General features: G+C 34.9%; 1 protein-coding gene across 1 annotated transcript; it reads right to left on the bottom strand.

Moving 5' to 3' along the window:
* Window positions 1-10,378: 10,378 nt before the first annotated feature.
* On the bottom strand, window positions 10,379-11,128 carry LOC120190535. Its single transcript, XM_039193604.1, has one exon. It carries the CDS (start codon window positions 11,126-11,128, stop codon window positions 10,379-10,381), a length of 750 nt encoding a protein of 249 aa, XP_039049535.1.
* Between the last annotated feature and the right edge of the window lie 4,748 nt (window positions 11,129-15,876).

The raw sequence follows: 15,876 nt of genomic DNA, 5'->3' as shown, positions 1-15,876 counted from the left end.
GTGACCCCTATATTCATTATCAACACCACACAACCCACAAGCAACATCAATGACAATCCCAAAACGAACGAGCCTATCTTTGATAGGCAGACTGTCTAACCATCCAAACAATAATTGCATGTCTAGGAACGTGGCAAGAGAACCAGATGACTTTATGCCAACTTACCTTAGTCCTCTTTTCCTCGTTTCTGTCCCAAATCCAACCACTATTAACTAAGTGTCAAATAACATGATCCCCGGGAAACAGACTCTCAGCATCTCCCCTGAATTTTATCAGCTTCCTCAGGATCCAACTGAAATGAGACTTGCAATCAGCATGTTAAAAATCAACCTTCTTTATAATATATTTAATTTACATTAATCAATTAAAAAATTAATTATTATTAATAATAATATTAATATATATAACAAAAATGTAATGAACATATCAAATATGGCTAAACTCACGATATAATGCTTTCAAAATAAATAATTCACGATCTAATGCACTCCCCATATTATTTGCTGAAATAGGGTGAAATCCACAGTGTGGTCGTAGGTCGCCATGCCTTCCGGGTGACCTACTACGTCGCCATGGCTTCCCGGGAGCTACACAGAGATAATGGACGTCTGCATGTGCCATGCACGTCCCCAACACCCAACACAGGTCGCCATGCACGTCCCCAACACCCCAACACAGGTCGGCGGTCGCCATGCACTCCCAGCGACCTACAAGGTCGCCATGCACTCCCAGCGACCTTGTAGGTCGCCAAGCAGTCCCAGCGACCAAGCTTAGGACCAAACTTATCCCTGTTGGCGACCAAACTTAACCCTGCTCCCTCGTGTATGCATTGCATCCATAGCTGAGAGATTATAGCCAAGCTTTAACCCTCTGTTCCCTCATACATGCGTTGCATCCATAGTTGGGAGATTCCTGCATCCATAAGCGTTAATTTAGCTGCTAAATGCAGCAAATATTGTTGTTGAATTGCAGCCTTTCAACGCTCAATAGTTACACGATTCAATGCTCAATATTATTTGCTTCAACAATCAAATTTAATGATGCTCTCCAACGCTCATTTTCTTTATATAGAGGATATGGGGGTTTAGGGTTTAGGGTAAAAGCAAAAGCAGCACATATAGAAACTTTATCGAGAGAAAGAAAAGGAAGAAGAAGAAAAGAAGATAAAGGCTCAAACATTCTTTTTTGAGGTAATTTTTTATTGTTTAATTTAGTTTATTATATGAAATTATTAGTTTGTTAGCTTAGAGTTTAGGGTAAAACTAAAATTTAGTTAATTAGTTTGTTAGTTTAAGTTATATTATATTAGTTTGTTAGTTTAAGTTATATATTATATTATATAAAAAATTAGTTAATTAGTTTCTTAGTTTCTTAGTTTAAGTTATTAAATATAAAAAAATTAATTAATTTGTTAGTATCTTTAAACGTTATATTAGGTTGTTTGTTGAGTTATATTATAAAAAAATTAAGTGCTTAATTAGTTGTTAGAAAGGAAAGGAAGAAGGCACAAATACGCGGGTAATTTATTATTTTTTGTTGTCCATTTTAGTGTTGTGTATGTGTAAATTAGTTAGTAAGTTTATAGATAATTTGTGCGAGATATTTCTGTTTAAAAAATATTGTTTTAAAAATATTTAGTGTTTGTTTTAAAAATATTTGTTTAATTTATATTATATGTAAATTAGTAGGAGTAAAAATTAATTGAATGAAATAATCCGTCAACGCATTATCTCACGAAATAATTCTTTCGAGAACATTATCTCGACAGTTCTGCCTAACAAATTTGTTTGATATTTTTAAAATAAAAATATTATCAAACTAATCATATTATTAGTAATAATTACTAAATGATTAGTATCAAATATAAACATTAAATTTTAATAATAATTATTAGTAATCATGACTAAATCATATTATTATTATTAAATCATTAAATATCAAATCATTAGATTAATAATATTATTAATCATTATTAGTAATATTAGTAATCAATCAATCAAATTAAATAACAAATTTTATTTGATCATTAATATATAGTATATTATATTATTATATTATTTTAATGATTAATGATTTATGAAATTATCTTATCTAATTTTTTAATCTAAATTAATTTATTTTTTTATTTGTAGAGAAAATGAGCAACAACTTTTTCACACGATTGTCCATTATAATGCAAAAATTATGGAAAATGAGGTCGGAGTAGTTTTTCAGTCTGAAAAACCAATAAATATGATGTTCAAAAAAGACATCACATTTATAGAAATGAAACATAAGATAGAAAGAAAAATTCGAGTTGTAGTTGATGGTTTGAGGTATAGGTTTATGATATGCCCCAACCCAGTCAGATATGCTGCAGTTCCACTTGAAGAAGATGATGATATTAGAACCATGGTTGGATTACATGAGTCAACCAATATAGCAGTTATTGAGTTATTGTTGATGTACGTAACATATGTGATGTTCCTGGGTCATCAAGAGGTGGGCTCAAAATTCATCTGAAATGCTTTATATAGTCAGTTTGAGGAGCCGACATACAAGTTCTCGAACAGTTTTATGGCACTATTGGAAAGTGTAAATGAAGTCGGGGGGACATCTGCAGTAGCAGAGTATGAGACGAGAAACATACCAGAATTGGTTGTTGATATTGACGCTGAAAATCGATGGAGAGAAATTCATGATGATTCAAGCAAAGATGAAGAAACCGAAGAACCCGTTTTGGGCGGCGACGAAATATTTTGGTGGAGGTGCAATTGATGAAGTTCCGGCACCGTATGAAGCTACTCCTCACATGTACGAGATAGCTATGATACGATGAGACACCTGAATTCCCAGACATGCCACATTTACCTCCATACCAATGACTGAATCATTCGATAATTCTGGTGATTTCAGTTGGGGTGCAATTCAGAGGAAAAAGCTACCCTGGCGATTAAAGAGTACTGCATCAAATGCCATGTTGATGTCCATGTTGCAGAGTCCAACCAGAAAACCCTGTACGCGAAGTGTGTAAAATATGGCCTAGAGTGCAAGTGGAAGATCAGAGTGTTGAAAAATCAAAGGCACGATGTTTGGGTCATCACGAGGTACAATGGTCCGCACACATGTTTGTGAAACTTCATCGAACAAGACCATTGACTATTGAACTCCGATGTAATATGTGAATACGTGAAGGCGATGGTTGAAAATGATCCAAGGATATCTTGTTCAATGTTAGCTGCATCTATTCGAAGCCAATTTGGATATCAAATAAATATGGCAAGGTGTGGAATGCGAAGATGAAGGCAATGAAGCTGACGTATGAAGATTGGGATACATCGTACAATGAGCTACCACATTTGCTACAAGCAATGAATCGATTTATCCCAGAAACCATAGTGAAGTCTCAAACCATGCCCGCATATGACGAAGAAGGTCAACTTCTGCCAGGGAAGAAAATATTTCATAGACTATTTTGGGCATTCAAGGCATGTATTGAAGGATTTCCATTTTGCAAACGTATGATCCAAGTAGATGGTACGTGGTTGTATGGTCAATATAGGCATCTACTTTTGATGGCAGTTGCTCAAGATGGTGAGCGAAATATCTTCCCAATTGCATTTGCCATTGTTGAGGGAGAGACAACAGAGGCTTGGGATTTCTTTCTGACCAATCTACGTCAATATGTCGTTCGTGAATATGGAGTTTGCTTGATATTCGATAGAGGAACGGGTATTTTGGCGGCAATTGAACGACCAGGAAGTCATTGGATACCTCTGTATGCATATCCGACATTTTGTATCTGTCATATTGGCAAGACTAGTGTCGACCAATTTCATAACGCACACATTCGTAGCGAGATAGTCAGCATGGGTAAGTTTTATTTTCAATATTTGTGCATTTTTTACATGGTTTTTTTAATTACGGTTTAACACAATATATTATGAAACAGGATACGAACTACGTCGACCAAATTTTGACAAGAGATTGGAGAATTTGAAGGTATTTTACGATGATCAGCGTGTTTAGAAGTGGGCTTCAAAAATATCGCGGAAAAAATGGTCGCAAGCATACGATGAAGGTCGGAGATACGGACATATGACCACAAACCTTGCTGAGGCCATTAATTGGGTACTAAAAGGTACACGCCATCTCCCAATTACGAGTGTGGTGAAAGAGACGTACTTTAGATTGGCTAAAGTTTGGTCTGACAAAGGTAAAGAAATAGAGAGTCTCATAAATAGAGGTAAAACTTGGGCTCCTACAGTGGTGGAATCAATGGAAGCAAATGAGCGATTGGCAACATCAATGGTTGTTCATAATTTCGACCGAGTTGGACATACTTTTGTCATGTCGTGTATACGCCGTAACGTCGGAGGAGAAGAACAAACATTTAGAGTTGATTTACGACAGAAATGGTGTGATTGTGGTCGTTTTCAGGCATGGAAATATCCATGTGCTTATGCAGTCGCTGCATGTATGTATGATGGTGTAAGCACATACACTTATGTTGATGAGTGCTTTCACCTACGTAGGATATTAAATGTCTACAGCTATGCGTTCAGACAGATCCTAAATGAATCATATTGGCCCAGAAAAGATCATAACGAATGGTTACCAAATCCAATGCTTCACAGAAGTCCAAAGGGTCGACCTGAGTCCACTCGTATTCATACCAGTATGGATTTCCATGCTAGAGAGAGAGGTCAAGCAAAGAGATGCGGATTATATAGGGGTGAAGGCCATTCAAAAAACAATTGTCCTAATTTACCAAGATATAGGCCTCATCATTAGTAATGATATATGTATTTCTATGAATTTCTATGTATTTCTAAGATTTAGTAATGATTAGTAATGATGAAATTATTATTAATATTTAATGATTTGATAGTAATGATTTAGTAATGATTAGTAATAATGAAATTGTTATTAATATTTAATGATTTGATATTAATGATTTAGTAATGATTAATAATAATGAAATTATTATTAATTTTTAATGATTTGATAGTAATGATTAGTAATAATAATTTATTATTAATATTTAATGATTTGATATTAATGATTTAGTAATGATTTACGACTTGAACAATGAACAATGTTTGGTTCAATTAACTATATTTTCGTTACATAACTAGTAATGAAATTATAATAATGATTTAGTAATGATTATAATAATGAAATTATTATTAATTTTTAATGATTTGATAGTAATGATTAGTAATAATAATTTATTATTAATATTTAATGATTTAATATTAATGATTTAGTAATGATTTGATAGTAATGATTTACGACTTGAACAATGAACAATGTTTGGTTCAATTAACCATATTTTCGTTACATAACTAGTAATGAAATTATAATATTGATTTAGTAATGATTAGTAATAATGAAATTATTATTAATATTTAATGATTTGATATTAATGATTTAGTAATGATTAGTAATAATGAAATTATTATTAATATTTAATGATTTGATAGTAATAATTTAGTAATGATTAGTAATAATGAAATTATTATTAATATTTAATGATTTGATATTAATGATTTAGTAATGATTAGTAATAATGAAATTATTATTAATATTTAATGATTTGATATTAATGATTTAGTAATGATTTGATAGTAATGATTTACGACTTGAACAATGAACAATGAACAATGTTTGGTTCAATTAACCATATTTTCGTTACATAACTAGTAATGAAATTATAATAATGATTTGATACTAAAATCATTATAAATATGTCGAATTTGTTAAGGTTTGAAAAAACGAGTCTAATTTCAATATTAAATTTGTAACAAATAACAAACTAGTTTACAATTATTGCCGATGTCGGGGTGTTGTTGAATGATAATGTTGAGGCGGACGTCTGATGCGTTGTGGCCGTTGTGGTTGCTCAGGAGTATGGTACCCATCCTCCTCATTCATTGGGGGCATTTGAACTGATATGTGTTCAAAGTCATACGTCGACGAAAACATGGGAGAGTAGATGGATGCATCAGGCTACACAAACTCTGGTATGTATGCATCGCCGAACGATTGTAGTGCGCTATTATCCACATCGGTCATTTTCGCTTCAGGTTGTTGAGATGAACTCCTACTCCCACTTGGTAGAGAGTATTCAGCTTTACCAAATCTTTTCTTAAACCTCAAAAATTATCGTCTCTCTACAATTGTTGTCAAGAATGGCTTTCCATTATCCAAAAAATAAGCAAGGACATGAATGAAGCCCTATTGTTCCAAGCATTAATGTAGGTTGCATGCTTCTCAACCCAATTAACATTTTCTTTACGACGACCATCAAATCTGTGCAGCTGGTCATGCGTCTCAACCCAATTCACCTGACGACGACCATCTAAGATTTGGAGGAGGTCATGATCCCATGGACTCCGCGGAATAGGTTGGTGGAAGTGGAATTGCCTCAACACTCTATCCCCAAATTGGATCTCAACAAAAGCAAAATTGATCAATGGTGTAACATCACACCAATATTGAAACCCATCTAAAATATCGTACGGTATCAACGCAAGTATTTCTTCATTCATGTATGGTCTCCAATTAAACTGTAAAATTAAAAAAACAATAAAATTTATTTAAATCAAATAATATAGTTAATTTAAATAATAATTAAAAATAACAGATTATACATACCTCCTTTTTTGCCTTAATGTCGATCTTCAGCCTGAACTCTTTAATGTTATTGTGCACCAACCCCGTGCCTTCAATTTTATGCCTCCATCTGTATATCAATCAAAACAAAAATATGGTCATTTTTATTTTATAATTAATATTTTATATTAAAATAGAGAATTCATATTACCTTCCGGCAAGCGGAAAGTCAACCGCTGTCCGACTAATCGGTGTCAGAAACGGAAGTCTATGCCAAGCCCATGACTGTAGCAGCAATAGACATCCACCGATTTCTGCTGTATTATTATCATTCACGACTAATGACGCCTTGCACATCTCACGATACAAGAACGCCAATATCGTCGATCCCCAGCTATATTGCCTACTATTCTCAAATTTTCTTAAAAAAAGAAGATACTGAGTGTGAACATAACTACCGGATTTATCCGGCATTAAAATACCCCCAATCAACTGTAATATATATGCTCGTGTTGCATATATAATTCCGTGCTCCGTACTATTTGGTTGAAGCTGAAATTCATTCTTCAACCATGACAACCTCACACGCCACCCTTTACACTCTGGTGGTACGGGCGTTTTCCCAAGAAACACGCTATAAAGTTGCACCACATTATTAAACTCATGTGACATTACCACTGGCATCCCATTTGTTTGGACCCCGAGTTGCAATGCCACATCCTCCAGAGTTATCGTACATTCGCCACACGACAAATGAAACGTGTGCGTTTCTGGTCTCCAACGCTCAATCAAGGCACTGATCAAACCTGGGACCAACTTGTAATCTCGCACAAATGTTACATACCAAAATCCAGACTCCTGCAAGTTTTCTTCTATCAATCTGTGTGGCTTGGGCACTTTATGTAGCCGAAGACGAAGGACTCGCTGCTCGTCCTCCTGCAATTAAATATTTCAAAAATTTATCACAATCATAAATAATATTCAAATATTTATTAATTATAATCATTAAACAATATTTATTCACCATTATTCCCAAATGACTTGAAATATGTTCATTGTCAAGCCTCAACAGTGGAATTTGGTCAGCCATTAGAATGAATCTGTAAAAAAAAATAAACAACAATATTTAAAAAATTATTTAATATAATCTAATATAAACTAACTAACTAATTTACAACACTAAACTTTAATATAATAACTTATAATATAATAAACTAATAAACTAACAAACTAAATTTTTTAAATATAAGTTAAACGTAAACGCTAAACCCTTAACAACTAATAAAATATTTTTATATAACTAAAACTAGTAAACTATTTTTTCATTATAATATACTACTAATAAACTTACTAACTAATTTTTTATATAATATAAATTCAACAAACAAATACAACTTAACTATTTAACTACCACAAACTAATTAAATAATTTTTTTATATAACTAACGATTAACAAAACAAACTAATTAATTATTTTTTAACTATATAACTATCAAACATACTAATTAAATATTTTTTTATTTATGTATAATATAACTTAAACTAACAATCATATAACCCTAAATTAACAAACTAATTAATTAATTTTTGTTTTATCATAAACCCTAAACTAACAAACTAAACATTTATAATAATAAACTAATTTAAATAAAAAGAATTACCTCAGAAGAGCCTTATCTCCCCTTCTTCTTCTTCCTTTCCTTTCTCCCTTTCTTTCTTTCTCGGCTGCAATTTCTTCTCCCTTTCTTCTGCTGCAATCTCTTCTCCCTTTCTTTCTTTTATGTTCTCACGATAATGCACACCCCATATATAATTTAGGTGTCACCGACTACCTCAATTATTTCACCAATAATTGTGCAATTACAGCTATGATAGCAGCTGATTTCACTCTGCAATGGTTCAATAATTGCACCAATAATTCACGGCTCAAATGGTTCACATGCATGCATTGCTGCATGAAGCAGGTGATTTCACGCTGCAATTGCAGCTATGATAGCTGCAGGCATGCAGCGGGAGTAGGAGGGGAGCACGTGAAGGAATCTCAGTTGGCTAAGCTTGGTCGCCGGGACTTCTTGGCGACCTACAAGGTCGCTGGGAGTGCATGGCGACCTTGTAGGTCGCTGGGAGTGCATGGCGACCTGTGTTAGGGTGTTGGGGACGTGCATGGCGACCTGTGTTGGGTGTTGGGGACGTGCATGGCACATGCAGACGTCCATTATCTCTGTGCAGCTCCCGGGAAGCCATGGCGACGTAGTAGGTCGCCCGGAAGGCATGGCGACCTACGGCCACACTGTGAATTTCACCCTATTTCAACAAATAATATGGAGAGTGCATTAGATCGTGAATTATTTATTTTAAAAGTATTATATCGTGAGTTTAGCCTATCAAATATATATAATTTACCGTTTACGGGACAACAAAACTCAATTTCATATTTTTCTCTCTGCCACGTGACAAATATCAATGATCAACTACTGCTAAGAGAATAAATATAGTTGACAATGGGTTGCAGTCAGAAATCAGACAGGGATGTGAGACCATTTCAGATGTTGTCTTCATGCATTTTATAGTATTTGTTGGAAATTTCCTTTCACATAACTTGGTAAATTTTCCAGAAAATTTTGGAAATTTCGAGACGTTTACTTTTCCTTGTTTGGCAAGCGATAGCCTCAATACCTTACATAAAAATAAGTGTCCAAAATATTAAAGTTAATTTTAATTGTTTAAAAAATTCATTAAAAATAGATGTTTAATGTTTATAATATTATATATTTAAGTAATTATGTCGTAACGACCGTTAAAAAAATGTTAAATGATACATCTCACATTTATATATTTTTAAAATTTTTATTTAATTTTTTTTCTAAAAAAATATTATTAAAAGAATTTTTTTCTGAAATTACAAAAGACCCCAAAAATATTCTAGTCCCCAAAAACTCAAACCTTAAATTCCCTAATCATTCCCGCTGCCAGTTACCACTAACGTTGCCGCCAACGGAAACACCAAAATTTTTAACTCTAAATTTAATGGGAGAATTTAGATGGGTTTCTACTTGAATTTAAGGTTTTACAGGGATGAGATTTTGCAACGGTTAATACAATCGGAATTTGGCGACTTTCACTGTTTCACAGCTCTGTGAGGAGGCGCGGTTTTCTTTGGGGAGAGGGGTCGATCAGGATTTTGACTTTTGACTGCTTTCATTTGGAGGATTTTCATTAGTTCAAAGTTGGGGAGGGATGGCTCAGCAGCCGGTGGGGGTGGGATAGTTGTCTGGCTATTAATTTTTGTTTTAATAATAAATTGAGTTTTTTAATAAATATTTTTAATTATTATTACGGTATAAGTTTGTCTCTTTAAAAAATATTATATAATTATTTTCAATAAAAAATATTTACGTACTTAAAATTAATTTTAAATATAATTTAAATATTTATTTTTATATTAGATCAAATTTAAACGATTAAGAATTATGGTTTGACACGTATTTAAAGGTTTTAAAATGATCTTTCTCTTGTATATCAATTTAAAAGATTAAGAGTGTTGCATTTAACGAAGGTTTCATGTTTGAGAAGTGTGTACTTTTGAAACACGGTAAAGAAATAATAAAATACGTGATCACTGTAGCGCATAACAAAACTAAAAAGCAATCGCAAATGAATTGATATCGGATCTCATTTTTATTTACAATAAACCAAAGCAAGTCGACGGCGAAAATACAGTATCTTCGGGAGGAAAAACCAAAAGAAAAAACCCCCAAAACATTGAACTGTGAACCCTCATCATTTGACTGTAGACGCAACAGTATGAGCCCACCACCTCAGGCTGTCCTTCATGTCAATTTCATTATCCACATCAGGCACTCTCCAATTGATCGAAGGGTTTTTCTTTATTCTTCTTCTTCTTATTCTTCTAGTTTCTGCAACCTCCCATGTTTCTGATAGATACGGCCTTGAAACTTCAGCCCTATCATCATCACCACCACTTTCTTTAATCTCTTCCTGGCCCTCTACTTTCTTTCCCAATCTCTGCAACCCTGGGATTATCTCCACCAACCTCGAATCCTTATTATCTTCCTCCGAGAAAACAAAACCCAGATCCATAAACCCTTTTAGCTCCTCGAATTCCAAGTCTGGCAGGCTCTTACTCCAACCCTTTCTCCTTCTACTAATCATGCTTGCTACCCCCTTCTTTCTGGGTTCCTGGACCATGTTACTGTTGTCTTGCAGATCTTCTTCCGTAACTTCTTTGCCCGAGATGATTTTATGGAGCTTTGGCGAGTGGAGAACTGAGTCGGGTGAAAACGAGCCGGTGCCCATGAAGCTTGTGCTGATTAAGCTCATCTGGTCACTCATGGATCTCGTATGGAGAGTTGGGGTGCTTGTTAACTCGGGTTCTGATGAGTTTTCTTCAACTCGGGGGTCTGGGTTTGGTTCAGATCCCGTAGAAGTTGATGGACATGTCCGTTTCTTAAGTACTTCCATCTCGAACCAGCATGAATCAACCAGCTTAATGATTTCCTCTGACTCCATTAAAGGCAACTCAAATAAACAGTAGAGATATTACAATAAATCTGAATTTTGCTAGGCTATGAATTAATTCACAACTTAATCCTTTATATATAATGTATGGTTAGGCCAACACTGTGGAAAAAAAAGCCCTTAACGCCGTTAAAAAAAACACAAACAAATCAACAGAAGAAACGAACACACGTTTTCCACTGGGTAGTATAGTAATAAGAATATAAAATATTAAATGTTTTACTTTTATGTGTGTTTTGTGGTTTTAATAAGAAGCAAAAAAGAAAAAGACGGAATTATTGCGTGTGGTGGAATTTGAATTTGTACATTTATTATTAGTGCTGTGTAGAGGCTACTAGAACTGGATAATCCCAATACACTGTTCGATAATATCTTGTCTTGGCAATATTTTTGTCTTAAATTTATAATATTATAATTATTTTTATAATTGTAACATCTAATTAATTCAGTTAAGCATTACAATATTATTATACAAATAATTTTAAATTTAATTTTTATTCATTTTATTAAAATTAAATTAAAATTAATAATTTAATTCAATGTACTAATATTTTTACATCTTATTTTTCTTTAATCGCGTTTTATATAATAATTGATATCACAATTTGGCGTTTTTTCTGATATATCATATTTTTTATTTAATTTTTTCTGTCAGACACCCTTCAGACTATTTTTCCTGATCTAACACACTTTGCAGTAAGGCGTGTCCCCTGCAGCGCACTTGACGTTGATCTGGCGCCACGTGAGGTAAGGCGCGCCCCCTGAAATGCGCCTTATGCTAACTGGATACACGTGTGTAAAGCACAGTGCAGGAGCCGCTCCGCGCCTTATCTACAAATCTGACACGCGTTAGAAAGGCGCGCGGGGCGCGGCCCCTACGACACGCCTTAGGTTTAATTACCTACCTACCCCGACCGTTCACACCCCATCCCTCCCTATAAATACCCCCATCCTTAATCACTTTCATCACACCAAATCTTCTCAACTTCCCTCAACTTCTCTAAACATCTCTCAAATACTTTTATATTATCTGTTTAAGGTATATTTTATTATATTTAATATTTAATTTATTTAAGTATTTAAATTATTTAATATTATATTTAATTAATTTTTTTACAGATATAAAATGGAAGGTGGTTTGTTTCGCTTGGATAGAAATCATATATCTCGACATTTTGCTGATACGGTAACATTTTAACGTTTTAATTTAATTTAAATTAATAGTAATAATTTATTTATTTATTTAATGCATGATTATTAGTTTAAAAATTAATTTTTGTAATTATTTATATTTTAGGAGAGAGATCGTATATTATATCCTTTTATTAGGAACCTTAAGTTAGTGATATCTGGCCGTTTCATGTCGTATTTAGTAAAGGCTGGATTCGGTCACATAGGTAGATATGAGGGTCACTGTAAGATAGAACCAGACCTTATTGCTGCCTTAGTGGAGCGGTAGAGGCCGGAGACCCACACATTCCATCTTCCGTGCGGAGAGTGCACGATTATACTTGAGGATGATTCTATGCACCTGGGGCTTCCGGGGATGGAGATGTGATATCGGGGATGACGCACTGTTCATGGACTGCTTTGTGTCGGGACTATCTAGGACGTGTCCTGGAAAGTTTTAACGGTGGTTGGATACTGTTAAATTAGTTAGATGTCAATTTTCAGGAGTTGAGCTAGGACGCCTCTGATATTGAAGTTAAAATGTATGCACGGGCATGCATACTGCAGCTGATAGGAGGGTTACTGATGCCGGACAAATCGCGCAACCAAGTTCACTGTATGTGGTTGCGACATCTTGGCGACTTTCATATGGACGGATCACTCAGTTGGGGCTCGGTAGTTTTGGCTTTCCTGTATAGGGAGATGTGTCGCGCGATTGACTATTGAGGTAATTATAAAACTGATTTCGTATATTAATCATTTTATACAGTGTATAATAATTTTTTCCTTGAATATGTGGTCTACTGATAGAAAAAATCATCAGGAGCTACCTGATGATTTAGAAAAAATGATGGTGCTAATCGATCAGAAGGCTGGCACACAGGTATGCCTTTTAATGTTTAAAAATCGATTTTAGATTATAGTTATATAATTAGATTATTATTTTGATAAAAATTATATATATTTGTTTTATTTTGAATGAGTTCCATATTCTAATGATGATGTGAGGATGGTGATCCCACCTGAGTTGAGGGGCCATTAGATGTTTGGATGATGATGGTCCCTTTGATTTGTTATGCGATCGTCGAGTGGCACTCCACTGATCGCATGCTCCGGCAATTTGGTTATTTTCAACCAATTCTAGAAGCACCTCGCAATATGAACGAGTTGCATAGCACAAATAGACGCGACAAGACCTATACAGATTGGCTGGTGAGGCATCACGAGTGGGTCGTGCTGTGGGAGGATCGACATCGGCGCCTTCCCCGTAGAGAGCGCATTTTTACTGACTTCTTGATGGTTGCTGAAGGTTATTACGAGTGTTTTAACACTAACGGGAAACCGTTTCTACTTTCCGAGGATGCACGAGGGAGGACCTTTCAGTAACGTCGACAGAGACGTTCACCGACACAGCACCATCGTCCCCCGACTCGTGGACAGAGAGCAAGTGCTTCCGGTTCATCCTCAGTTGCACTAGTAGGACCTTCACAGTAGCCACCGTCTACAATGACTTACCTTCCGCATCCATATGTGATGCCGTCATCCCCATTCCCTTACTCGATGTCACCGTCGCCACTGTCACCTGGTTTTATGACCCCCCCCCCCCCCGCCGCCGTCACAGAGTTTTATGACCCCTCATGGAGGACATTATGGGTCTATGTTTGTAGATCTGACTTGGGGTTCATATGCCCATATTTTAGCGGGTTCAGCCTCATCACTCATGGCCGCAGCACAAACACCTCCTGTACAGTTTTCACACTCAGCGATGTCTGGGTTTTATGAGTTTTCGCAGGCCGGTGGGATAGTCAGTCATACACCTCCAGGGTCCTTATTCTATGAAGGTGCTTCATCGTCATCAACTTCTCATCAACCTAATGTAGTTGTTCACGACGACAATGACGACGATGGTGATGATGATGACAGCGAGGAGTCACAACCATTAATACGAAGAAATCCTCCTCAAGACCGACAACCACCGCCCTGCGGAACACATTCGCGTCGCAGGCATCGATAGATTTTATTTTTTATATTTGTATTTAGTTGTTTATTGGACTTTTTTATTGTATTTTTTTAATTATTTATCATTTAATACTTATTTTTTTTGTTAATGTGGTTGGATTTATTTTAATTTATTTTGTTAAATTTGTTATACAGTTTTGTTAATGTATTTTGGTTAATTTTGTTTATTACCATTTAATATCAGTTATTATTATTTGGTTATCATTTACCATGTAATTCTTTTTGTAAGTTTGTTGTATTTAAAATTATGTTCAAATACCAAATTGTTATTAGTTTTATAAAATTTAATAATTATGTTCTCAAACTTTCTTCAATTTGTCACTTATTATATCTTTTATTATAATCACATATAACGCCAACGTTCAATCTCGTTTTCTTGTATCGTTTTTTTACTGTTCATATGCGGTTATCGAATGACATTAACTTTAAGTAAATGCAAATTAAAGTACAAGAATTATTATTTGATAAACAACTACATCATGTCCTCATCAATTGTTACTTGATGACAACAGAAGTGGACATGTTTTTCTAGTGTGTCCTGGGTTTCTACAATGCTCACATCTTATGTCTTGTCTAGATCTTTCTCGAATATCCATATCGCAATGAATTTAATTGGATTTTGGACGACCACGTTCCCTCAATAAACTCGGATTTGGTACAATCGGAAGCCAATCCTGAACCTCATCAGAGTCTTTGTCATTACCTATGGGGGAACTCAAATTCGTATACCTTATAAACTTTATATAGTAGGTATACGGGATCCACAAAACGGCTATAGTCTTGACGCGTATGCGAGCAAGCTGCTATCACATGAGAACATGGATAATTCAGAGCTTGAAAAAACCCGCAGTCGCACGTTCTTTCCCGTAGATTTACTCTTAATGACACAGCTTCAATCCCTTAAAGAGGTCGCGATAACTCTGTGACACAAAACATTTCACGCCTTCTAGAGAAGTCAGATACAAACATTCCATTTGATGCAAAAAAAAAATTTATGTAGATCTGCAACTAATCTAGGGTGATAGTCATGACCGCCTTGCATCCAAATTTGAGCTTTTCCCCCGAGCTTCGCAAAAAGTACCCCCAAACGAAAATATATAGTTTTTACCAAAGTCGCTACAGGTAAGTGATGTGCACCCTTTAAGGTTGAATTGACTGCCTCAACCAAGTTGGTCGTCATGTGTCCATATCGATATCCACCATCATATGTGTTCGTCTACATTTCTTTTTCGATGAGGCTGATATAATCATATACTTCCTCGTTCTTCACCCGTAAATCCTGAAGCATTGATTCAAACATTCAAGGAAGTAGTTCGTAACCTGATCAAAAAATGTATAACTACTAACTTGCTTTCTTTGCAAAAATAAAATAATCGAAAGAAAACAAACTACATCAGTTTCACTTACCCATGCGCACAATTAATTGACGCTCATCATTCTTCTTGTACCTTCCATGGTAATTCGCATCAATGTGTCGGAGACAATACCTATGTTGGACAAAGGGTGGTTACCACATTGGACCCAAAGACTCCATTGCTGCTTTGATCTCA

The sequence above is a fragment of the Hibiscus syriacus genome, unplaced genomic scaffold, assembly GCF_006381635.1.
Source record: "Hibiscus syriacus cultivar Baekdansim isolate YM2019G1 unplaced genomic scaffold, ASM638163v2 tig00116962_pilon, whole genome shotgun sequence".
NCBI classification, from domain to species: Eukaryota; Viridiplantae; Streptophyta; class Magnoliopsida; order Malvales; family Malvaceae; genus Hibiscus; species Hibiscus syriacus.
The sequence above is the reverse complement of the archived record's forward strand: the minus strand, read 5'-3'. Positions and strand labels throughout refer to the sequence as shown.